At 40.1% G+C, this 26678-nt stretch overlaps 1 protein-coding gene across 2 annotated transcripts; it reads right to left on the bottom strand.

Moving 5' to 3' along the window:
* Positions 1-538: 538 nt before the first annotated feature.
* Positions 539-23356, bottom strand: UBE2D3 (ubiquitin conjugating enzyme E2 D3). 2 transcript variants are annotated; one of them, XM_027677128.1, is made up of 8 exons: positions 22085-22167; positions 8909-8972; positions 8792-8823; positions 6240-6317; positions 5308-5413; positions 3947-4040; positions 3385-3434; positions 539-2343 (listed from the first exon to the last, which is right to left on the bottom strand). In XM_027677128.1, coding segments are annotated over exons 2-7 (360 nt in total). In that variant the 5' UTR covers positions 8910-8972; positions 22085-22167; the 3' UTR covers positions 539-2343; position 3385. The 2 variants fall into 2 exon arrangements, with proteins under 2 accessions (XP_027532929.1, XP_027532928.1); XM_027677127.1 differs by lacking the exons at positions 3385-3434; positions 22085-22167 and adding an exon at positions 22916-23356.
* Between the last annotated feature and the right edge of the window lie 3322 nt (positions 23357-26678).

Genomic DNA, 26678 nt, shown 5'->3' with positions numbered 1-26678 from the left:
ACCAGAGAGGGTCAATGACAGATGCAAAAAAGAAACACGTAGTGGTCCAAACAAGATTTCCATCTTCTATGTAAAATTTTACCACCACCTCCTTCCCTGACCCACCATCATCCACACACCTCTTTGCATTTCATAAAGCCTGGTGCCTTATATCTCAAAAAACACTTTTCTAGTCAATCAAGTAAGCGATATCAGTGGCTATAACAACACAAATAAGCATCAAATAATTACAACTACAAAAAAGAGAGCAGCACATTTGTAAGCTTAAAAATAAAAGCTTTTACCTCAGTTATAATTCTACTGGCAGCTGCATTCCAACTTTCCAGCAATATGGAGTAAGTAAAAATCTCTGGTTAGCAGAAATACTGCATAAATGGCAGCTTCATAAACAAATTTTAGAATGTCTTCTGTGAGGCATGTGCTGCTAAAGAGAGCCCAGGTTTCTAAATTTCAAGCCAGCTAGACTTGAAAATAAGTTCACTTTCATAGTTTAGAACCAGAACAAACCATGTCCAAACTACATGTTCAAATTTTTATAAAAATTAAGGTTTAACATTTATTTTACATCTAGCTTTCCACATCCATGTGGGGACAAGGAATCAGAATGTACATAACTATAAGCAGTGCAAAAGTGGTGCCAGTGAGAAGTCACAGATGCACAATAAAGTGATAGTACAAGACTAGAGAAAATTAAGCTATGGATGTTAAGAATGGAGACCAAAAAAATTAAACAAGGAAAAATATGAAGAAAGAGGGCAGGAAAGAGGAGAGTCGGATGTTTAATAATGCCCTTGTTGCTGCGAAGATAAACTAATGGCACAAGACAATGTTTCTTGTAGAACAAAAATCCAATAGCAATGAGTCTTTATTCACGTTTAGTCACCTGACATGAAGAAAGTGTCTGTTGCATTAAAATAGTCATCAATGTAAATGGCAGCATGGCTGAACAAGTCTTTTTCAATGGTAACGAACATCCCACATAGTAAAGTCACTTCAACACAGCCTCATGACAATTCCCACATCAAAACAGTACTTTATTTTATAATTTTTTTTGCCTCATCATTACTCCCACATTAAGATCTTTCAGTTGTCAAGTGTACAAGGTGAAGAAAAAGGTTCTCAGTCAGCAAACGTGGGTGCATCAGGAAGTATCTCCACAATACACCACTTCAGATCTGCTGGGTCCCAAGTCCATCCGTGAACGCTGGGCTCCCAGCACCAAGTGTAGCACACTCCTACGGCTACACCGCTATGTTAGCTTATTAATTCTGCATACGTCAGGCCGAGCAATGTGTCAACCTGCAACAGACTGAGCATTATAACTGAAAATGGCAAAAGATTCACTCTATTGAACTTTACATCATTATTTGATGTTAAACAATGAGGCAAATGCCAACAGTATATACAAAAACCAGCTTTGCTTTTACAAAAGATTTTGTTTCCCATATTGATTAATCCAGGCAGCTAACTCATTGGTTTATGCAACTTTATTGAAGAAAATAAATCAATTACTAGTAGAGCTATTAGTTGATCACTCATCCATTGACAACTTGCATCATTTATTCAGTGCTATATTAAACAGTGTTTTGGAAGACAGATTAACTAATAGCTCCAAGCCTCCTAACAAAATTTAAATGAATTACAAAAATGTTCTTAAACCCTATTTTGGAATACAAGGGATGTTTGACTTCCAATTTCCATTCTCTGTAAAACAAGAACTGGTCATTCCTTTATTGACATGCATAAGATACATCACATTTTCTGTTCTGCTGATGCTATAGATTCAGTACCAATTCTCCAGACACATCAGTTATGAGCAAAAGTAAATAATAAAACCTCAGTTCTCTAACACTGGAAGGTTTGGAACAAGATGGATGTTGCTACAGCAATGTTACTTCTTTGATGGGAGAAAACTGAACATCCATCTCCCCTCCCCCCTTCAGGTGATATCTTCAGTATCTGTTAGAGCAGTGAGGAATGTTTGTTTTTAATCTCATAACCAAGTTAGAATGAAGACATTGGCCACATAATACACATGCTCCATTAAAAAAAAATTCTGAATCTTGGGCAATTGTTCTTGTGTAACTACTTTACAGATTCTAAAAGCAGTTATTGTCCAAAGCTGGAAGAACTAAAGTCTTCTCAGATGAGCATGTGCATGAATGGAAGGAGGTAAACAAAAAAATAAAAAAGATGAGGTCTGATAGGGGAGCAGCCGGATAAGAAAATCAAAAAAGGAACAGTAATTTAAAGTTTATTCCAGCTATAATGCAGGTTATTCTGACTTTAAGGTAGCATCACATGGCATACTTCTGAGTCCATTCCCGAGATATTCTGTTGTACCTGCAAACAAAAACAGGAAGTGAATTAATGTCAGCATGAAAATAAAAATTTCCTAAACAGTTTATGATTAAGTATAACTTTATCCCTATCTCCCTATTCTCTTTACACTACAAGAACTCTCTTTCTGTACTAAGATATACCTGAACTGAAAAAAATGAACAATTCCTTCTGTAGACAAATTAGGATATTCTCTAATTTATAGGAAAAACTTGAAATTCATGACAAGCAAATTTGCCAGAAGTCTGTTGTGAGAAAATGACTGAGGAAGGAATAAAGATTATCTGGGATGGGAAATGCAAAGGGAGGATTTTGTATAAATATTGCTCTTAGGTAAAGATCACACTGTATCACATGCCATAAGTAAAGATTATTTGGTTAATAATATCATTGGATACAGAACATCAAATTTCCCATTTTAAACAAAAACAACACTAAACATTTCTTCACACTTAATACTCTCTTTCCACACAAATACACTGCTCAAACAATTTTTAAAGGACATTAAAAGACTATTTGAAGTACACTACTTCCACAGGAACTGAACTGACAATTAGTTTTCACTTAACTCCATGCTTGTCAGTAAGAAGTTAATTTTTAACTGTACAGGCAGAACATAATCCCCATATGTTTTCCTACTTTATATGTGGAAGGCAGACACTGCTGAATAAAAAAAGGTGAAATTTGGATTGTCTAAATTCACCAATGTCTCTTCATGAGGTCTCGCTACAGGGCATCACTTTGAACCAAATTCTGACAAAATCTGGGTAAATACTTACCAGAACAAGTTGACAAGCTGGCTCAGAACTCAGTAATTATTTCATACTAACTTTTCTTTTGGGGCCATGCAAGAGCAGTAGTTGTGAGAAATAGTGACTAGCCACTATATTACACACTAATCACAGATCAAGCTGTTAAATTTCCAGGTTCAGTAACTGGTGCATCCATTATCTGTTAGTTAATCCAGTGCTTAGAGCATGCAGCACCCAAGTGCTGACAAATTTCCATTTTGTCAAATGCACCATAATGTGCAAATATTCTTACCCTACAGCATAGCGTATTTCTCTGTCCACTCTCTTGCTAACCTATTGTACCTAATTGGACAAATGTATTTAGCATTAATATATATATATGAAAAAACCAAACTAATAATTCTATCTGTGCAAAATGTTGAAAGCACCTAAGGAAAATACAGTTGTTGCAACACAGATAGGAAAAAAAGTTCTGCAGCCTTTTTTCAAGGGGAGCACCAAAATTATAGGCCAAGCTGCTGCCAAATGAAAGCACCAAAACAACACAGCTATCTTTTCTTCATTATAAAGATCTAACTATACTCTATTTATGTGCAGTAAGCAAAAAAGTAGGCAATATATACTGTAAAATACTTCCACACATGAGAAAAAGATAGTCTCCTTCACCCACAACTTCAAAGCTGCTCAGCTCCTCTGTTTTTAAATTATGCACTACCAAGGACAGTCACTTCTCTGACACACAAGTCCCCTTCATCTCGGATTTTCACAAAAGGCTCACTGAACACAACTGCTGTCTGACAATGCACTCTTACAAAGTCTGTTAAAGTACTAGTCTTGTGCAACTCTGTACTTACTTGTCTCTGTCTGTTTTATAGATACGTGCAATCTCTGGCACTAGTGGGTCATCTGGATTTGGATCACATAACAGTGAACAAATGGATAAGAGAACTGTAAAAAAAACCAAAAACATTCTTAATAGCGAAACAGGAGCAACAATCTCAAACAATGGAACACAGATTTTCACATGAGCACAATGTCAGCACAGGAGAGAACCTAAGAAGTATTTTCCTGATAAACGGCCAAACATATCTATAACTCGCTCTAAGTAAAAAGCCCAGAATAAATTAAAAGTTTGTAAGAACTATTTGTTTCCTATTTCCCAATAGTTACAGCTGTCAGTGAGCACACGAGAACAGCACTGTTGTCCCCTGCACTATGATGTAACATAGCAGCCAACAAAAGCACATTATGTACTCTGATGACCAGCATATCCATGGTTTTCATCACTAACACTAGAAAATCTTCAAATTTAAATTTATTTTTTTTCTAAATCAGACTGACTTCTTTATCTGTTGCATGTAAGGTAACAACACCCTGGTCTGCACTGATGAAACTACATGTATGTTGTAAAAAAAAAAAAAAGGGTAACACCGTTGTAAGCAACTATGAGGACTTCATTTCCTACTCTCACAGCAGTTTTAAAGGAAAACAGTGAAGCATTAAAATATAGGGAATCCACATTCAAATCACAAACTGACTCCTTGGACAGACAGGAATTACAAGTTCTATAGACAAAAGGGCACTGATGGATCTTTTGAAGCCATAGAGACTAGTGGCTTTGAGGCAAAACAATTTGATCATCATGAAAGTATTTGAGAATTATCTGTTATTTACCATAGTAAAATGAGGAAAGCTAGAAATCTTCTATTGCAACACAACATCAATTTATCCTGAAGTAGGATCAGAAAGCTTTGTTCATGATGTAATACAATGCCAGTGCAGTGGCAGAAAGCAACATATATCAAAACCAGTTTTATTCATCTACCACAGATATGCTAAGATAACTCTGCATGTTATTCTAGACATTCAAAAAATATGCAAATTTCATTATTAAAAACTGACTTTAATTTAATCTTTAATTTAATATGCATGTGTGTATCTACATGGACAGCTGCAAACAAGCAGTTTCTCAGCCTTAGCTCAAATACACCACCACAGGCCTATTTCAATCCAAATGCTGGCAGATTCCTCTGGGACCACTGAAGCAAACTCTGCTAATACTGAAGCAAGTGGCCAGACAAGGCCTTAAACAGCCGTGTAGCAGAAGGTGTTAGAAAAAACAGATATCCACTAAAAATGCAGTAAGGCACCATTATCAAACTAAAAGCACAGTATTCAGTACAAGTTGGAAACATTTCTCGTTCACGAAAGTTACCTTTAGAAATAGTTAAAGCAGGAGACCACTGTGATCTGAGAATATCAAGACAAATGCTGCCATTACTGTTAATATTTGGATGATAGATTCTTGTTGTAAATGCAACCTGCAACACAAACAAAAAAAAAGTGTTTTGGTCTACGATGACAATGATGGCTTCTTAGCTTTTAGTCAATTCAATTTACTCTAAAAGAAAAGGATCAAGCAGGTAAACTGCACCAATTCAGGGAAATGCACCCAAACCACAATCTCTCAGCCTCCCATTACCAGGCACTATTTCAAACAGAGAGAGGGCAAGTACAAGGCTGTGTTTTAATCACAGCTGCCTGCATGATGAAGACACTCAACAGAAGTGCCTGAACCATAGTAACAGTGCTGTCACACAGCTAAGGAACTTCAAGTACTGCAGTCACTCCAAGGGTACATTTTCATATTGACTGAAAATTGGAAGACAAAGGTAGTGGCTGATAAAGCTACCAAAAAAAGAGCGTATTTTGCAATTACTGTCAAATTCTAACAGATAACCTCTTTCCTGATTTGAGGCACTCAGCAAGTTAATCCCTACCCATAGTGTCACATTCCTACAGACCAGTCCAAACAACTACACTAATACTTGACAGTCACCTCAGCGAGAACTCTATTATAGTAACACAAAGCTAATGAGTTTTCCTGTCAGTTAAGAAAGCCAGAAATAACCCCAGATATCATTCCAAGACATTCTGAATTCATACACATGGATTTGCTCATGAAATATATGCTAACACACCCATTCTTGTGGTAGTTAGAATGGGACCCAGCCATCTAATATATTGTAAGAATGCGTGAAAAGAAGTGAGAACTGGACAATATTACAATACCAAGACTGACAATTTCTGTCCCGTACTCAGTTCTTTGAAAAGCACTAATTTCACAAATTAGAAAGCAATACCTACCTTAGGTGGTTTGAACGGGTAGTCTGTAGGAAAGTGAATTGTCAAGAAGAATACACCACCCTGATATGGACTGTCGTTCTGTCAAAGCAAACAAATAATTCTCCTATTATCATCTTTAGGACTAAATACCACTGAAGATCTTGTTTTTAAATAAATAAAAGGAGAGGAAATTTGTTCAAACAACTGAAATGTTTAATCCACCAATACAAGAGAGATACAATTAAAATTCAATTACTACTTCCTAAGGTAAGCGATACAGAATATATACAGATCACTTTCCGTGTGGACCTCTCCAAGCTAGTGCTTCATAAAAAACAGCTTTTCTGACAATCCACTCAAGATTACTTAGCAAAAGCATTCAAATGCTTCTGAGATAACTCCAAAAAGTAATGTTAACAGAGTTCATCAGATTCAAAATCCTCCAGTTCTGTGTTTGGGGTTTATTTGTTATGACAACCCAGGTTTAGAGTGGCCATGGACTCCCATTCTCTCTTTAAGTTCTGTCCTTAGCTTAGGCATTGCTCAGCCCTTCAGAAGACCTCTGAATACACAGCTAACTCCTTGTCCCTTGGAAAAAAGAAAAAACAACAAGCACCCCAACAGAAAAACCAACAAAAAACCCCCATCACCCTACCAGCACAACCAAACAGACAAAAAAAAAAAAAAGGAGATTCAAGTGAATTCTTCCTCCCTTTCTGTATTAGAAATTTACTCTAATGTGGTATGGAATAGTATTTTACATTTCCTTTGTCCAAGGAAACAATTATGAGGATAATTCATTCAGCTGTCAACTATTAGCAGTAAAGCAACATGTGGAAGTAAAAAAGATGACAGTAAAACTACAACTAAATTTCTGAAATAGAGCTAACAATTTTATTCTTTAACCTGAAGACTACTATGCTTTTAATTCTGAATTCAGGGCTAGGGAAAACGAATTTGAAACATACACAGTACACTTCCACATTTTTTGTAAATTGAATTCTCATATTAATTGCAAAAACATTTCACCAATGTAAGGAAATAACTACATCTTACTTAAATACCAGAAAATGACAATCTGCAACACAAAACAAGGGATTCAAACCTACCAACAAGTAGGTTATACCCATATCCAATCTCTGATGAAAATCTAGTGATCAAGATATAACCTCTTGTACTTGGTCAATAGATACCATGTGAGGCCTTGAGGAGCCAAAAAAACAACTCTTTTACTGCACATATTCTGAGGATACATTTTAGCAAATACAGAAACTCCTCTCAGAATGTGTTAAACCAATGCAAGCTCTCTTACACCTATCCAAGAAAATCAGAGCCTGTAGAGGTGGAAGACCAGATAATTGGTTCTACAATCCTTGTTGGCTATTAAAGGCAACACCACAGGAGCACCAGAACTACTAAAACCACATTTCTGTCAGGATATTGCCCAACCTGGAAACAGGAACACAGACCACCTGACACCACAAAAACCACACAGGGAAAAAAAGGAGCTGTACATTATTAAACCAGAATGGGAAACTAAAAATAATAATCTCAATTAAAATTCAACCAGTGTTTAATACCTCATGACCATGCAGATACCTGTCACACAGATTCATCATACCCAGTATAGTGCAAAACATTCCCTGCCATTTAAGCATGAATATAGCTATTGAACAATTCTGTCTCTTTGAGGTACCTAGTTACAATCAATGAGGACCAGGTACTTTCGGATGAAGAGATATTCTTCCAATCAGGTGAACCTCTAATAAGCATATCTTCCATTGTGGTCTCCTAATAACACACTTGTAGCTATAAAATCAGGGCCATTCAGTACCACTGATATTTAATTCCTACTTTGTAGCCTCACCAGAAGCATCACACTGTGGCTGCAGGTCTACTGGAATCCGCTATTTGTCTTCACAAGTTACACAAGGTTTTGTTTTTCAATACAGATAACCAGCCCTGAGAACTCCAGATGTCAAGTGTTTCCCTGTTATGTTTTCATTAAAGGCAAACGTTTTGCTTCCTTAATGAGGAAAAAAACCACATTCAGGTTTCTAATGCTTATTGAACATGTAAAGAAGAATTTTTTCCTCCAGTCATAACTAAAACCTCACATTTCAGTGATTTTTTCCCCTTCTATCCTTCAAGTATTCCAGAACTCAGCATATGACACCAGACCAAATAAGGATTCCCTGCTCTAATATCCACACAAAAACATCCTAACTAATTCCTGACATTAGGAACAGCTCCTAGTAGAGTCCACACTAGATTCAAACTTCGGAAAAAGTTAAATGCAAACAAAGTTTCTAGATATTAAGTGACAGTATATCTAACATTGCTCTAGAAATCATCTCAGCTGAAACATGTCCTCATAAAACACTGCAGCAACAAATTAATTGATTTTTTTCCCCCTCCCTCATTTTCTGCTACTGTAAGAAGCATCTCTAGAACTAAAGTCAGATAAGGGGAGTTCCAAAAAAAAAAAAAAAAAGTAAATCAAAACCCCCACAGTTTTCTTCTCAATAAGAACTACTCACTTAATATTACATCACAAGAATTAGAATACTTACAGGTCCCATAATTGTGGCTTGCCAATGAAACACTACAAAAGAAAAACTCCGCATTATTATCTATGCATGATATGCTTTGAGTTAGCAGAGCAAAACAGAAATCTTGAAGTTACTTACTGTCATCTCCAACGGGACCTGCTGAACACTGTGCTGGAGGATCACGGGCTAAGTCACTAAGTTCCTTTAGGAAAAAAAACAAACAAAAAACCATACTGTTCAGAGCAGAAACATGAACAGAGTAATTTTCACTTCATGTCTAGCAAAAACCTTTAACAGTTTTTCCATATACAAACGCAGGAGAATGTGCAATTAACAACTCTTAGAACCACTACATCAGTATAAAAAATGTCTTTATAAAAGACAACGATCACAAAAACCAGCTATGAAGGTGAACAGCTACAATGACTGTACTTTTCCAAGTACTACCATAAAGACATTCCTGTTGAAGAAAGGAGAACAGGACACAAATCCTGAAGTAGGCAAAGTTTAACCACTTTCTGACCAAGATTTCCAAGGACTCAGTCTTAGCTAGAGAAGCCTGAAGTGGAAGGAGAGAAAACTATTGATGAGTTTTGATGAGTTTTCATGGAACAGAAAGCACTATGTATGTAACATCTGACATTAAAACTCAGAACAGAAAGAAAAACCCCCACTGAAACACAGTTTCACTTTAACCACTACCTTCAGCAGGGATCTATCTTGCTCAGATTAGAATAGATAGGAAAATTCAAGAGGCTGACAAGTACTGGAATCAGGAAAAATAACTGTATTTTTTATTTTAAACTTCACATTTAAGGCAATTATGCCTTTAAAATTCAAAATAACTGAGCTGTAGACACAGTTCCCTCCCCCATTCCAGAGGGAATGAAAACAGAAACTTCAGATGGAGGATTCCTTGTGTAGTAACAATACTGCTGTGACAAATCAAAGAAGCTCTGCATTAATTTGTTTTAATGCTCCACAAGTCATTTGTTTGGACAGTGTATTTTAAAACTAAATTTACACTTTCAGTTAAAGCAAGTAACTTCTTCTTTCTTCCCTGTTCTCCTTTGAATCTAAAAATGGCTTCAAGAGCCTCTATAAATCTCCATTTGTCAAGGTATCTAGAAGTCATGGGAAAAAGCAAAACCTTCATCCCTTGTTCCATATCTTAACAGTACCACACCAGTTTTTCTCCTGCAAGTCTCTAAAAGTCATTAAAACAAAAACTTTGTCAGACACTAAAGAAGCCCAGGCACACCTATTATGCTGGAAACACACACAGATTTGGACCAGACAGCTAACTTCTGTCTGGAAGATCCTAACGTATAACCATTATGTTTCACAAATTCTGTACTTAACATTAAAAAAAACCCAAAACCAACTAAAAACCCCCAAACAACAAAACCACCCTACCCAAATGCCACACCAATCCCCTTCCCCCAAAACACCAAGAAAATTTAGTCGCAGATTTCTCCTCTCTACATGTGTGAATTCTGATGGACTTTCCAAGTAACAAGACTTCAGTTTTGCACTGGAATCAGACTTGTTTTACAAAATGAGATTGTATCAGTTTTGATATGCAATGGCACAATGAAATTAATATTACAGCTCATTTCACTGCTGCTGTTACTTAAAGCATGGGCAACAGCTCTTTCCAGATCATCACAGTAAACACACTTAGAATATATTCCTCTACACTCCAGTTACTACTGAGGGTCCCTGCAATAGACTTATTTCTATGAAATATCACTCATTAGGTCCATATGTAAAAGAAGTTTCAGATAGAAAGCTCTTTTTTTTAATTTTCATCGTGGTCTTTTTTTCCATTTAACAAATAGAGCAGGTTTTGTTAGTCAGGCTTATTTCTCATCTAAATATATTTTCCAGTTCTAAGAATGATCAATCATTTCCAAAATCTGAGAGGAAAAAAAGATATCATGTTCCTTAAAGTAAGGTGTAGCAATGAAATAAGGAGACAGACACAAATATTATTTTAATGTAGTTGTACAGTTACTACTGCATTCTTTGATTTAATCCTGGAAGAACATTTAGATCCTGTTGGTTTTTTTACTATCACAGGGACTGAGAACTATGAAAAGGCTCTTCATGCAGTTTATGAAAATTAGGAAATTGAGTAGCATGAAGACAAGGATGAGAAAAGATCAGCATAAAGTGGACTGTCAGAGGTATGTGCATTAGACTAGAGAGCTCTTCAAAAGGTACTACCGTCTTCAGAGAAACAAGAATTCAGTACTCAAGATAAAAATAGATATTTTAACACAGCAGGAAAATTAGAGTATGTCAGTAATTCAACTAGGAAAAGTAAAGATAAGTAGCATCACAAATATAAGACATAAATTTATTAAGTTCCGGTGAAAAGTTTGTGCAAAAAACCCTTTGGTCATACTAAGAATAATTTAAAAGCTGAAACAAATGAGTTTGAATATTCCAGACTCCAGTAATTTCAAAATATATGTCTATACAGAGTTACTGCTTTTAACTACTAGAACTATTCTAGATAACGAACAAGTAGTGACCTTCATTAATGAAAGGACTAAAGTTTGTCTGGCCCAAAACACTTCAGCAAAAAAACCCACCCTAACTGTGCTAATCAAAGCAGTTCAATATACAGATAATTTTAGGAGCACATAATACACCACCAAGCATTTCACCCACAGGGCAAGAAATTTGCCCACTAAATTTGGAAAGGAAAAAAGGCTGAGGTAGCACACTCTTGTATTTGCTTCTCTTGGGTACTATGGTCAGAGGAGTAAAGTTTGTAGCAGAGCTGTTTGCTTCAGCAGAGTGTGAAAGGCTGTGCAAGAACTTGGGCAAACATGAAGCAAACCCTGGCTCACAGTAACACCAGACCTACTTTGCCTCCCTGTTAAGTGAGTGACACTTCTCATCTACACACAGAGGGGAGGCTTTTTGTCACAAGGGAGCGGAAAGTTCTCTCTTAGTAACTTTAAAAAGCACCTCCTTCTGAAAGCTACAACTCTGCTGAATCCAACAGGCAAACTGGAATAACTAGAAACTAAACAAGCAGAGGCATGTGGGCTGTGATATTTGGAGTGCAGTTGAAGCATTTTGTTGAAGGAAAAGGAGGAGCTTTTTTTTTTTTTAAAGCTTCCCACTCAGTATAAATACAAACTTACTTTTCTTCTCATCAATCAGTAGCAAGGATTATATAACAAAAAAATATTTAATCTGAAAAACAGATCTGACACTAAAACTAAGCTTCATCATTTCCATGAGCTGATTTAAAAAAGTAATTTTTAAGAAATTAGCTCATAACTGTTGCCCTGCTTTTACCCATTTCCCAAGAAGGTAAAGACCACATAAAGTTTAATTTTACAAAGCAGAGTTTAACTAGTATTTTAGAATTAAAAAACGTTCCCAAGCATTGTTATGCAGAATTTCTACATATAAGAGCTTTCTGCTTTTCATATTTCTTCTACTGCCATACCTACTTCTCCAACTTTGCTTCTTTTCGTTCACATGGTATCAGTAGTGCTTTCCCTTTACAAAGAGGTATTAAGCTACATCCCAAACCTTCTTAAAAATCCCCAAAGTAGAACCCACATTTTCCTGGAGTCAGTCATTACAGTTTTTCACTTTTTAGGTGACTTAAAAAAAATTAAAAAAACTCCCAAGAAATAAATGTGAAAGACTTTACATGGGGACAATAAACCAAATTTGGTATGGAGTGACATGCTATCGCCTATCGGAAAGGATAAGTCTTGAATTACAACCATGACTAGTAGTCTCTGTCACTGCCAGAGGTTTCCGGTATAGCTCCAGCATGTCACCATTTCTGTGTCCCAGTTTCCAAATATAAAGTTGCAATAGCTCCTACTTCTCCACCAGGATGATTAGTCACTCAGCGTTTTACAGGTTTAAACACTGTTTAAGGAGTAAGCGCCAATGCTACTGTTAGAGGACAACAGCAACGTAACACAGACAAGAAGCAATACATGTACAATTTTCTAACAGAGTCTTGGAAAACACAGATAACTAGAAATATGGCAACAGTACCTGCCACTGCAACAGTCAGATGTGCTTTAACATAAGTTCAGCACCATTGCCTTCTGCCAGTTTCACATAAAGTTTCTAGCAAGATGCAGTTTCATTGGTGAAACAGCCCCGTTCTTAATCTCCTCTCTTCTCTTTCACTGTACATTAGAAAGCTAGCAAAAACCCAAATCAGTACTTTCAAAAATATGCCTATAAAGGCTAACTAATCTGCTTGTTTTGCAGAAATATAATTGTATATAACATAGAAAACATGGCTTATGCTTCAAGTGATGATTCAAAACATTGACATGTGAGTAAGAATGCAGGACTACTATGATTCTATTATAAACCAGAAGTGTCTTTTTTGACAGAAAAGCTGCTAAAAAGACCCTCAAACAACTCCCCTCTGCCATCTATTTAGAAGATTACAGAAGCCATTTAAAGAAGGAAGAAAATTTAAAGAACAATAAGGGATATCTCATCCAAATATCCAGGCGCAAGACAACAAAAGTTTTCAGGTCTCAGCAAATTCTGTAAGAAACGGTGCCGGGTGCCTACCAAGCTGCCTTCCTGCCATGTATCAAATAGACCGACATCTGTGCTGGTTTCTTTTCTTCCCATTTGTCAGAATTCATACTCTCTGTGGCACTACTACTACATTTTTCTAGTTTAAGCTAGAATAGCCAGGCCTTAATTTTAAAGGTACTAGCAACTAACTAAATACAGGGTGGCAGAAGATCACTCCCACCAGTGACTGAAGATTGTCCTCCATGAGCTTAAACTCAGTTACATTTAACATTGGTTTGTAGAGATTTAATATTGGTTTGTAACACAACTACTTGTAAAAATCATATATTGCAGCTTTCTGGTTTGTAGTCAAGAAAGCATACTGGAAAAAATGGAGTTAACTTGCTTTAATTTTCCAGACAATAACTTGTTCTACCTTGGAGGGCCATGAAAGGTGATATGCAGTTAAATCAGAAATTAAAAAACAAAACAAACCAAAACAAACCAAAGAAAAACCAAACCAAAACAAACAAAACAACAAACAAACAAATAAACAAAAGAGAAAAAAGAACACTTAGGCCAATGAACAATCAACCTTTATTAACTTGACTGCTTGTCTAATGTTGTATCAAACAGGATATTTCAAACTCTAAGCATCCCAAAATTCATCACTGCATTAGTCTTACTCATTAGCTCACAGCTGAAAACAGCTTTAAAAAAGAAGGAAGGATTGGAAGCAGCTATAAAGGGAGGGGAAGAACATTTAAGCCTGTTTGAAGATTAAGGAGTGTCAAGCAGCAAACAACTACTGCCTCATCCCACACACCTGCATTTGAAACGTTTGTTTCAGCATGGAAATTAATTACCCCTGGAAGCAGAAAATAACATTTTGAAAGGACACTGAATGTGGATTTCTAAGCAGAATAAGAAAGCAATGGCATAATACACATCACAAAACAAATGATACCAGCAGAAAATTATCAGTTTCAAACAAGCTGGCCTTTTGGCTAACAATAAATAGATAAATCCCGTGTGTAATAACAGTGCATAGATACAGAAAGATGTAGGTTTCTGTCATTTAAAAAAAGACATTAGAGCAACTATGCAGAGGAAGCACATGAAGGGTAGTCACAGAAAATAGTGAGGATCAAAGAGCACAGAAAGGTTTTTTTAAGAAACCCAAAACACAACCAGTAATGTAACAGTTGTGATTCTCCCTATTTTGGTTATTCTGCTTCTATTTTTCATGGTTCTCCTTTCAGCCCTTAGTACTGAATTTTTCAGGTTACACTCCGCATATTGTTTGTACAATGTCTAGCAGCAATATCATAATGGTATAATGGAAGACAAACATAGAAATACTCATTTTTTAAGCCTTGCACTCAAGGAAGGAAATGCCAGACTGCTGCATAACTGTAATTAAAGTCACTTTGTGTACTTGGACTGTGATACAAACTACTCAGGTGACCACCTACTATCTTTTCAAAGAACCTACGTTTCAGTACACAAGCCCTTTGTGAATGAGAGTATTGTCTACAGCTCTTCTCATCTGTTCTGAGATTTGGAAGGCGTACAATACAGGTAATGGCTTTCAGCAGATTTCAGAGTTACTGCAACTAAAACGGCTCTCTATTTATTCCAGTGTTTTGCAGAGTAGTGGACAGATCCAACTGGAAAAGGAGCTGAGTTACAGACCTTGCTTTCCTGGTCCCTCATTAAAGGCATTCAGAATAAACAGAAAAAAGGTGGCAACTACACACCTACAGTTCTGCTTTGAATTCAAAAGTATGGTTTGTTTCCCCCAAAATAATCAAAACCACAGCAGTTGTCTTATTCAAGATGAAGAAAATCTGCTTTACACACATAAATTCTAAGGTATTATAACAATTACCATACCCTGAAAACAGAGCTTATTAAAACACTCCTATGCTCACTGTAGAATGAGGGTTGTGTACACTGACTAAAGTACATTGAAGGGAGAAGTGTGAAGTGAAGCACTGGTTAACTACCTAGCCACTCAGTGATAGCTGGCTATTTTAATTTTGGCATTTCCAAGCTTTTGAATATTGGACCCTGAAACTTAGCATTCTTTTTACTTGGGAGTTTTTTCCTGCAAGAGCCACGCTGATCTTTGGTTCTGTAACCCAGGACTACAATACAGCCCTCAGTGAGGAGGGTAACCAGTGTAAACAGGCCACAAGAGAAGCAACAAGAGGCACCAAGATAAATGAAACAGAATGGCTGGGAACGAAAGGGACAATCTAGACAAATGTAAACTGATGCAGTTGGAAAGAAGTTTATATTCAATATAACGCACTCAGGAATGTGATTTTGGCATCGTGCTAGACAATTTCCCATAAATGCTAGCTTAAGTACTTGTTAGATGCAGGTGTTTGGCAGTATTTCCCGAGAGCCTCCCAACATGCTGCCCTGCAGCTTGTTGAGGGCACAGTGACATACAGCAGAACCTCAGCCACCAGCATTTGACACAACAACCAGAAGCTGCACCTGGTACATGCCCTGCCCCGGACTCAGTGTGACAAGGAGCCTCCCAGAGCTTGCCAAGACTACACAAAACACGACTTCAGAGAGTGGTAGAGTACAGGACAGGTTTTTGTAAAAATGACAAGCAGTCTCAATGGAGTACATAACCTCAGTAGCCTGCACCTTCTGAATAAAGGTACAAGAATTCTCCATGTTCTCAAGGAAATGTACAGAAAGAAAAACTATGTAACACAAAGTAATCAAATTAATATTCTAACAAGTAACACCATGTCTGTAATCAGCATAGTGAATTCACTGTTCAAAAGTAGTTTATTATTCTGAAATTTAATTATTTAACCTAATGAACTCTGAAAATCAGCTCCTCCTTTTCAAAAGCTGTCTTGACAGTCCACGTTTTGTATGAATCCAAAGATGCATGTGAAAGCTACTGCAACATACCATAGGGGGTATATTCTATGAACACAACTGTGTGGGAATGATTACACTAGCTTACCTACAGTGTACAACTACCCCTGAAGTAGGGGGTCATTGCTCAGCTGGCAAATTGTCATTCAGAAGATCCTTCTATATTATTCAAGGCAAGAAGAAACTAAAACTAAGCCTAAAAGGAAAAACAAAGTTTGCATTTATCTCATTTAAGAGAAATTTTTGGCATTATTACTCAAATAGGCCAACACAGCTTGGGAAATACTGTCTTAAAGCAAGGCACTTGTACGTAGTAAAAACTTAGAAGAGCTCACAGAAATGATGAGCACCTGGCCAACCTAACTCCAGGTTACAGAGAAGCTCACTATAAAGTTAACTGAGCACTTAATACAATCCTCGTGCCTTCCCAACAGGAAGACCTAAAGCACTTTAGCATCTGCACTGAGTTCAGCTTGCAACTCTGGTGTCCAGATGCTTGTGGAAAGGATTAAACACTGGACGCCTCCTTTTTTTTACTGCACCGTAACATTTGCAAAGCAGTTTGCAATCCTCCCCAACTTCTTAAGACTAGAATAAAAAACAATCACAATTACAGTGAACAAAACTGCAGGAGATCTTGAAGATGTCTAGCATATCACACTTCTCAAACGGACGAGGTTCAGAACAAAGGCTTCCTTTAAACAAAAATTTAATACTGAAGTGTACTATTGGTAAGAAAGCTCTGAATGATGTTTAAACAAAGTAAAAAATAAATGCCCCCTACCTATTTAGCTTTCAGCCCTGAATCCTGCAATGCTCTATTTGGCTCATTTTTCAGTATTAACCCTTGTCTACATCCAAGTGGTTTACAAAGAGCTGCCAAAGGCATAAACACCAACTTAAACTTGTGAATATAATTTTAACTGATTTTTTTTGCAAGGCTTCCCCAACACAACTACTGCATTTAATGTATCATATCAGGGCCCTATAAAAAGCCCAATGAAGGGAACCTGTTTTTTTTTTAAAAAAGGCACCTGCATTTGCCATTTAGAGTTTGAGGCATTAAATTTAGATTCCAGAAGTTTATAAAGCTGTTCAGCGTGTGCAACTCAACAGAGTTTAAGACTCTCTTCTGATAAAACCAACTTTTAAAACATTTAAAAATGCACTACTGACTGCAGCAATATATGCATTCCAACTGCTGCTTTCATTTCTTACACTATTTTTTTTCTGCATATTATACCACCAGGTTACTACATCAAATCAATCACAGGAGAAAATGCATTTCTCTAACTCAGCCTTTCCAATGTAAGCTATAGCATCTTAGCCTAAAACCATCAACAAAAGTCAGCTTATACTGAGAGATCAGACCTAATGCTGAAGTGCAAGTTCCCATCTGCCAGCTTTGATGCATAGGGGAGGGACCTATACGAGAACACAGAGCAGACAATTAAAGTGGCAAAACCTTCATATTTGCAACAGAAAGATTTAACAGAGATGACGTATCAATGCCCTAATCTGAATTACACAAAAGCTCAACCCTTTCCCACTCCTCCTTACCAGCTGTCACTTGACATCTCAGAGAAGGTTAAGAACCTCCATCCTCTCTCAGGACAGTTCAACCCAGTGGATGCAGAGAAGACATCCACGGATAGGGGATAACACCAGGCTGGAGGTGGCCTCCAAAAGGAACAGAGATGCCTTTGGCAAGAGGCAGTTTACTGCTCAGGATCCAACAGCTGCTGCTTACAGCTGTTTACATCCTTCCCTGCTCCTTCACCCACTAATGTGTGAGCACAGAAAAGGCCTCAGAGGCGGTTACAGACTGGGCAGGCCATTGAAGGGAGCTCATTCTGTGGAGTTCTACATCAGCTCTTCTGTAGAAGAAACTCACACAAGGAATAATAGCAAAAGCACTAGCTTTCTTTCAAACCCACATCTCTAAAACCTGGAGTGATCATCCAGACCACAAAGGCTGGACCACTTTTTTACTCTGTATGCATTATCCCACCTAAATCCTTAATATACTGGAGAACGCTTTTTAAGGTATGCAAGAAGTACCCATCTATGGATTACTGATCTCTGAAGTTCTGTAAATTACTTAAGTGAGATAACAATCCCCATTCTCCTCCCACTCCAATGCACACATTTAAAGATCTGTGCTGACTGGGAACTTGTTTCACCAGCACCACGTTCATTTAACAGGAGAAATCTTTTAAGTTATCACAGTCTAAACTTTCTAACTAAGGAAGCATCACTTTTCCTCTCTCACAAAAAAATGACCAGTTCTTAAAACACATCCAGTTCCTGAATAATAAATGCTGGACTTCAATACAGAGTAGCAAACCTACCCAATTAAGAAACATTATTTCCATTTCATTATTTGATTTCATAGTATAAATGTTACTTCTGACTATTTGGATAAGCTAAATCTTAAACAAAATTTAAGTGATGACAGCTTTCATCTGATAGTAAATAATTTTATTCTGCCTTTTAAAACAATCCTAGAGCTTCCCAAACTCCATTACTGCAATATGATTTAAAAATCAACCTCCTGCCTTCTGTCTCAACCTGACCCTTCCAACAACCGAGTGCAATAGTTGCACTGAATTGACTACCTGAGGCAGGGCTTAGTCTAGCCCCAGATATTCACACTAGTTAAGGTGACAGAACTACACTAAAAAAGGTAACTCAATACATAGAGAGAGCATTCACAAAGGTTTAAAGCATTTCAACTAAGCTTACATTAACTGAATTTCATTAGCTAGCTAATCTTAACTTTCTGAGGCCATAAACACACAAACCCAGACTTATTTCTAAAATTACATTCAAGTTATTTAAATATTTTGAAAAAGTACAGCAAACTAAATCGAAGACTGCCTGCAAAAGTAAAGTGTTGTGGGTTTCCTCTAGAGAAGAACAATTTATTCAAACAGCTTCACCTAGCTAAGCTATTTTTGTTTTAAATTTCATACTGAGTTCAAAAGAAAAAAAGTAGCAGTATAAAAAAAAAGTAATAAGCAGGCTTCATAATGCTTCAACTGAATCACCTTTGGTTAAACTAATGCAGATTTCCATGCAGTCCTCATTGATACATATTACATCCAAACTCTGAAAAATATTGTGGATATCTCCAGGGTTAGCAGCATGTCTTACTATAAGCATCTGGAGAAGAGCAGTTAAAGTTGCAATTAATTATACATCTAGGAACAGCGCTGGAGGCTATAGCCTTGAGGAAAATAGTTATTCAGCCTCCACCACTGTCAATGGAAGCCTTCTATCTGTACTTAAGTAGCAATAAATGGTTTCGCCCTCTCAGCCTTTAGCTTCCGGGATGCCAACTCCACTTAAGATTTTCTAATAAATTATTCCAACGTAATGATGCTGGCTTGTGCTATGCTTAATCAAATAGCCATAAAACACAGCAGGCACAAGCTTTCTTAAAGATTTCACAGACGAGACATTTCATGCATACATCTCCTGTATTAATTCTATTTTTAGCCTATCAAGATCACCACTTAGGCCACTTAGATTTACCTCATGTTAATGGATGTATATAGCAGTGATAAAATGGATGTGTATCAATGATGTAACATACCCAAGTTTCCTCAGTGTTACACATGCCTGATTCCCTACTCCTACATATATGCTTCCCTATTAGTGGATCATCATCATTCAAAGCGGAAGTGCCAAAATGCTGCAGCAATTACAGGATGAGTGTTCAGCAGGTACCATCAACACTTCAGACCAAGACAATGTGCCACAGCATGTACCAAGTATTTACATACAGACTCATAAATCAACATGAATTTCTTGACAATTTGCGAAAAAAAAATCTGGGGAAGAATTTCGTCCTCAGGAAAGCAAACACCTAAAGATACAGGTTCACATTATTCCAGGGCAGAAGAACTTGCTTGCCATAACAAAACAACTGCCACTCTTGTGCAAAGCAAGCCATATCAATAAAAGTAGAGTTCTGCCAACTGAACGCAGGCTACCCTCAAAGCAGATGGCACAGATGCCATGATGAGCTCCAGCATAACAATAACCTTTCTGGGAATGGCTCTGTACCTGTCAACTACTTCAGTTTGGAGAGCACTTTATAAAGGGTGTTCCAGAAGTGGATAACCCAACACACAGCACATAAATACTCATATGCTTTCATTTTCAAGTCAAAAGTAGAATTTGCCAGTTATGTCTTAAGTAGCAATTGTTGTACCCTGAATGTGTAACAGACTTCAGATTAAATGTACACACACTAACAGAATTTGAAAGTCTGGTTTACCCAATATAATAAAAAATGTTATTTTCCTTTACATGTCAAGTCCACAAAGAGGGAATCAGTCAGACTGAAAATATCTTCACTGGTGCATTTAGGACATCATCTGCTGCAGAACACAATGAATTCTAGTCCTGACAAGTAATACCACAAGACAAACTAAATCAGTTCTGTGTGATTACAAGGTTTTGAGGTCCTGGTCTCTCTTTAGCCTGTTCTCATCTACTGCCAACAACATACTACACGGAAGCAGAGAGTTCCAAGGTCTGATCTGTGACCTTACAACAGGATGACAGCAGATCCCAGCTTACCAGGGACAGCATGCCATTCTCTCTGGCTTTGCCGGTTGACAAGATTAAAAGGACATCCACAACCATTCTGCTACAAAACTGGCCCTGCTATTTTTTGATTTCAGCCTCAATTCCAGTAAATCGTCGTACTGGAAATCAGTACTGGAAAGAAAGCAACTTGCAAACAATGGTTTCAGTCTAGCAAAACATCAATTTCCAGGTTGGCAAATAGAAAATCAAAACAGCAAACTCTATGTGAATTTGGAAATGCATCTTGTAGCATGGCATGATGCAATTAATTAAAAATAGCATCTTCAAAGAAACAAAACAAACAAAACAACAAAAAAAGAAAAAGGCATAAAGAAAAAACCCTAACCCAACCATCTCCCCACTCCTAAACTCTTGCACTGGGTAAAGGAACAACCTTGCTATTACACACCGCCACAGAACGTAAGGACCAATACAGGACAAGAGACTGCACACAACAGGCCAAAACCTTGTAGTCAAAGAGATGACTTACTGGTTCAAGAGTCATGCTGAATCGTTTTCAGGTTCTGACCACCAGATTACTACATAAGTGGGGGTTTGCCTTGGTTTACATTTGACAATAAATTCTTACCTGCAGCGCCTGAACGTGTTTCATAAGCATGAGTTGATGACAAAGCATACCAGGGAGTATTCTAGCTGTGTTTCAACTCAAGTGATATCATCCGCTAATACAGGGGAACAAGTTCTGATGGCAGATTCAAAAGGAATTGTTTTGAAATTCTTGTCAGAGCATAGCCGTATTTCAAATACAATCCATTCAGTTTGCTATCCGGAATGCACTTAAAATTTTCGAAGACAACAGAACTATCGATTCACCAAAAAAAATTACAAACCCCCTAATTTTGACTGAAATATCCCTCCAAGCACTACGTTTAATTACAGCGAGACTAAAAGGCGGCATAAAGTTTATACACTGTCTACAAAAGGTGTTTTGTGCAGCGAGTTCACCGGTTTCAGGACACATTGACTTTCTGCCATCTTGGCAGGCTACGAGATGACCAAGAAACTCCTCTGAGCTCTTGAAACACGTAAATGCTCCACGTAGCTCGCGTAGGAAGGAGCACAGACCCACAGCGACTTCCCGGTAACGCCGCTGCACTCCCATCGCGTTTTGCCATTACGTCCCAGCAATTCTCAAACCTGCCGAGAAAACCTAAGGCTGCCCAAGCGCAACCTCACGCCGGGAGTCTTCTTACCCTGGGAGAGGTTTAATAAAAAAAACAACCAACAACAACAAAAACCCCAACAAACTTTCATCACCTCGGCATTTTTTCCGAGTTAGCCGCCGCGAAGTTGCTCCACCCGGCTTCGATTGTGCAACTGGGGGAGGCGGCGGCGCGCAGCGCGCTCCCGCCGGGCGCGGGGGGAACGGATCCCCGGGCGGCCGATGGATTCCCCGGGCGGCCGGGAGTCCCGGGGCGGCGGAAAGGGGCGACGGCGGCGCGAGGGCGGCACCGCGGCGGCCACTCTGACTGTCCGCGCCGCGTTACTGCGGAACGCGAGGGATCCCGGAAAGGGCCCGGGCCAGGCGGACCCGCCGCCATCTTACAATGCGGGAGAGAAGTTGCACGGAGGAAGGGAGAGCCCGGCCGAGGGGCCGCTGCCCGCCCCGGGCAGCCCCGCCACCGCGCCGAGACCCCCCGGCACACACGGACCAGAGCCATCCGGGCTGCCTGGCGGCCGAGGGGCAGCGGCGGCGACACCGGGCCGGCTCCGGGCTGCGCTGACATCCGAGCGGCCCTGGGACCTGCCGCTCCCCGCCGCGGCCCCGGCTCCCCGACCCACGCCCTCAGGAGGGGGCCGGGGCCGATCTCCGAGCTCCCGGGCCCAGCTCTACGAAGAGCGGCCTCGTCGTCCCGGCCGGGCCACGGCCCCGCCGGAAGGAGCCGCCGCTTCCCGGCCTCCCGCCTCCGCCTTCCCCCCCAGCCCCGCGGCCGTGCCCGTCTCCTCCCGGGGCGGGGGGGAGGGGGATGGGGAAGGGAAAAAAAAAACTACCCAAAAAAAAACAGTAAAAAAAAAGGGCGAAGCGGGGCAGGGGAGGCGGGAGGACGCGGGGCCGGCGGAGGAGGAGGAGCCGCGGCGTCCACTCACCTTGTTGATGCGTTTCAGCGCCATTGTGTGTGTCCGAGTGCCGGGCCCGTCTGCGCGCCGCGGTGACTCCGCGCTCCGCTCGGGGGGCCGGGAGGGAGAGGGAGGAGGAGGAGGAGGAGGAGGAAGAGGAGGAGGAGGGGGAGGAAGGCGGAGAGGGGGGAGGGGGCAGCCGCGCTTCTCCTTCCTCCGGAAACAGCCGGGGGGCGCCCGCCCGACCGGCCGCCCGGAGTCCTGCCTGCCTGCGGGCAGCGGGGCCGTCAGGCTGCCGCGAGAGCGCTCCGCCCGCCGCCGCCGCCCGTCACTGCCGTGAGGGGGTGTGAGGTGCGGGAGAGCCGAGAGGCGCCGCCCGCCCGGGAGAGAGAGAGACAGAGGGCGAGAGAGCCCCGCACTACTGCCGCCGCCGCCGCTGGCCAGGCCCGGACGCCGCGGGGGGGAGCGGGAGGCGGGGCCCAGGGGTGGGGCCGGGCGGGGCACGCCGCCGCCAACGGCTCTGGGGGCGGGGCTTAGTCGGCGAAGAGGCGGGGCCAGAGGCGGCGGGGCGGGCGAAGGAAGGTTCTGGGGCCGCCCGCGGGCGCCACGGCCTCGGGGTCGCGAGCGGCTCCGTCCGCCCGGGGCTCCACTGGGGCGCGGCCGGAGCGGGGTCGCGACTGCTCCCGGGGGCTCCGCGGCGGGCGCGCCCCGCCCGCTCTCCGTGAAATGGCGGCGGCGGCCGGATCTAGATGGGCTTGATGACGCGGAAGTGCGGTGTTCCTCCGCGCCTCAGCTGTCTGTCAGCGCCGCCGGCATGTCACCGGGAGGGATCGTCCCCCCAGGAGCGAGGCTCGGGCGTCCTCCCGCCTGGAAAGCACCAACGCTCCCACGGCCCGGCCGCCGCGGGAGCGCCTGGACGCAGAGCGAGGCGGGAGCGCCAAAGCCGTGCACCGTGCACCGCGGTGCGAGTGACGGAGCTAAAGCTCTGCTCCTGCCCAGGAGGAACGCGGGCCTGGCGTGAGGATAACGGGCCTGGAAACATCCTTCTAGCAGCATATGGGCCACGCAAGGAAACGAGACCGAGTTTCTCAGTATACGGGAAAAAATAAACCACCAGAGGGGGGATACAGTGACGTTTACTGTCAGCACAAGAGTCAGATTCATCAGTTAGACTCTTGGAATCATCAAGGTTGGAGAAGACCTTTAAGATCATCCAGCCCAACTGTCCACTGCCACCATAACCCATAACCACTGGATTATCACCCAGCGTCAGACCCAGATGCCTCCTGAACACCTCCAGGGATGGTGATTCCACCACCTCCCTGGGCAACCTATCCCAATGCCTGACCACCCTAACAGTGAAAAATAATTTTCTAATATCTAACCTGGATGTCCCTTGTCTCATCTTAAAGCCATTTCCTCTCGTCCTCTCACTGCTAGCATGGTAAAAACGATCAGCCTCTACCTCACTACAACGTCCTTTCAGCTGGTTGTAGAGTGTGGTGAGGAATAATTATTTAATTTGCAGTGATACCGTCTACAATGGTTGCAGCTCCTTGGAGACTTTTTTATTTTGTGCAGCATGGCTCAACAAATAACTCTCAGCCAGGTGCTTTTTTCTCACAGTAATAAATTGTGTAGATTTACGCATAGGGAACGACTCCTACTCCACTTCTGTGAAGCAACAAGCAGAGAAAGATTGCCAGACTACCCTTCTGCTGTAATGATAGGATATATTGCAATACCAAACATGGCATTTGCTGTCCAGGGAGGATGTACACATAATTAGCCGAATTCTTTGCACTGAACTTAGTTTGCATTTGTTATAGTGCACTAATGTTATATTTCTTGCTATCCAAGATGCTAGTTATTATTGGTCTGGAGAAGACAGCATATTCAGGAAATCTGACTCTGTAACAATATTTTCAGTAGGAAGCTTGATAATAGCAGGAGTGAATTAGGGGAGCAATGGGGTTTTTTATTATTTTTAAAATAGTACTGTAGTAGGACATAGTTTTTTTAACACTCATATCACGTACAGGCTAGAGAGAAAACAATGCCTTATACTGTTAAGTCCAGTTATCTTTCTGTGATCACCTAAACCATTCCTAGCAACTTCCTTGTGTAGTCTTCATTTTCTGCTTATTATTTTGATTGTACTGAACAGCATGTTCAGGAAGTGTAATTCCAAACTCTTTCATTTTCATTCTTATCATCTTAATCAAGAATATTGCTGAAGAACACCTTGCTGTTCCTTGCCTGATTTGGATTACAGGTCCTATTTAAACTGCTCCAAATCACCAGTGTGTCTATCTTTCTGTCACAGACATCTTCCTCTGCCTGGTAAATTGCTTACAAACTTTCTGAACTTCATTATTGTTTGTCATCTCAGGAGATTTTAGGTACTTGACATTATTCCAGTTCTACATTTTCTATTATTACTTAATTATTATTTCATTTTAATGATTATTTGAGATTAATGACCTTTAATAGGACTTTATATTAAGATTTTTGATCTGACTTGCTATTTGCATTTTGTTGTATAATGAAAGGAAAGAAGAACAGCACAAACATACTGTTGACAGTGTATAATTTTCTCTGCTAATTTAAGACAACAGGAATTGTTAATCTGGTAAATCAAGTTTTGTTGTGTGTTAAATTCAGTATCTCTATTAGCATTTGACCCCAAGGAGACTTTAAAATTTATTGGATAGCTCTTGTTTATAGCCATTGCTCAGAAACAGGTTTGCATATTTTGGTTTAATATACTTTTTAGACAAAAACTTTATTACACTTGCTGGTCATTTTTAAAAAAAAACAAATCTGTCAGTTTAAATACTTACCTTTAAATACACTTGAGAAAAAGAATAAAAAAATTATAACTTGGGTAGGAATGAAAAACAAGACAAGCACTCACAGTTCTGTGGCCATTCCTGCACATCACAGCACACAGTCCTGCTTGGAGAACATTATATTTCTCGCCCTCATCTCTTTTTCCTCAAATTGTGAGGTAAAAATAATGTATTTTCTCCTCAGGATCTGGAAATAAATAAACCCAAATAGATTTTTTACTTCATTAGGAACACTTGGGCAAGTAAGGCCTCAAAACCTGAATATATCAATGTGCCATAGACGAAGAGTTTCTCACCTTTACCATATGCAGCAGGTGTACTCTAACGCTACTTGCACAGATACCTCATATAGTAATATAAAATGCAAGAGGCACAGATGATGGTTATTGAATATGGGTGTTGCAACTTGTGGAACTATTTGGGTTTGCTTCATTTGAATTTGATTTTTGAAGCCAATCCTCAGAAGTGGCTGAAGAGACATATTACCATGTAATCCTCATATGGTAGTGGAGTTGGGTTAGATTTTCGGAGGTTTATTATGCAAAGTAGCTCAGTAGGTGTGGCATGGTAATAAACAGGTTGCACAAAAATACTGAGAGCAGATCAGCTCTGCTGAACTTAGTCTTTGTTTGCTTTTTCAAGTATGGTGTTAGCCCTGTGCAGCCAAGTGGTCAACAGCCTCCAAAGGCTGAATTTGCCAAGTCCATTTCAGCTGCTTCCTGATGGTCCAGCAGAACAAGCAGGAATGCCTTGATACACTGTTACAGCACTGCCCCTCAGCACCAAGGGGACTTAAGGGAAAAGCAGCCCAGCCTTTTAGTTAAAAGGTTAACGTAGTTTACTTGCACATCAGCGTGGGTTTTTCACTTCTGCTTACCTGAGACCAGCCAGTTTTACATTTTGAGCATGCTATTCTACCCATCTTTAAAACAGGTGGAGCA

Source organism: Neopelma chrysocephalum, unplaced genomic scaffold (genome assembly GCF_003984885.1).
Source record: "Neopelma chrysocephalum unplaced genomic scaffold, ASM398488v2 Primary Assembly neopelma1_42b, whole genome shotgun sequence".
Lineage (NCBI taxonomy): Eukaryota > Metazoa > Chordata > Aves > Passeriformes > Pipridae > Neopelma > Neopelma chrysocephalum.
The sequence above is the reverse complement of the archived record's forward strand: the minus strand, read 5'-3'. Positions and strand labels throughout refer to the sequence as shown.

Bases quoted from the DNA above. Each gene is read 5' to 3' on its own strand.
- UBE2D3 (XM_027677127.1), bottom strand. From the start codon at position 22,939: ATGGCGCTGAAACGCATCAACAAG. The intron at 8,973-22,915 runs GTGAGTGGACGC...TTTTTCCTAAAG, and splicing joins CGCTGAAACGCATCAACAAG to GAACTTAGTGACTTAGCCCG. The intron at 6,318-8,791 runs GTAAGTATTCTA...TTGCTTTGACAG, and splicing joins AAGCCACAATTATGGGACCT to AACGACAGTCCATATCAGGG.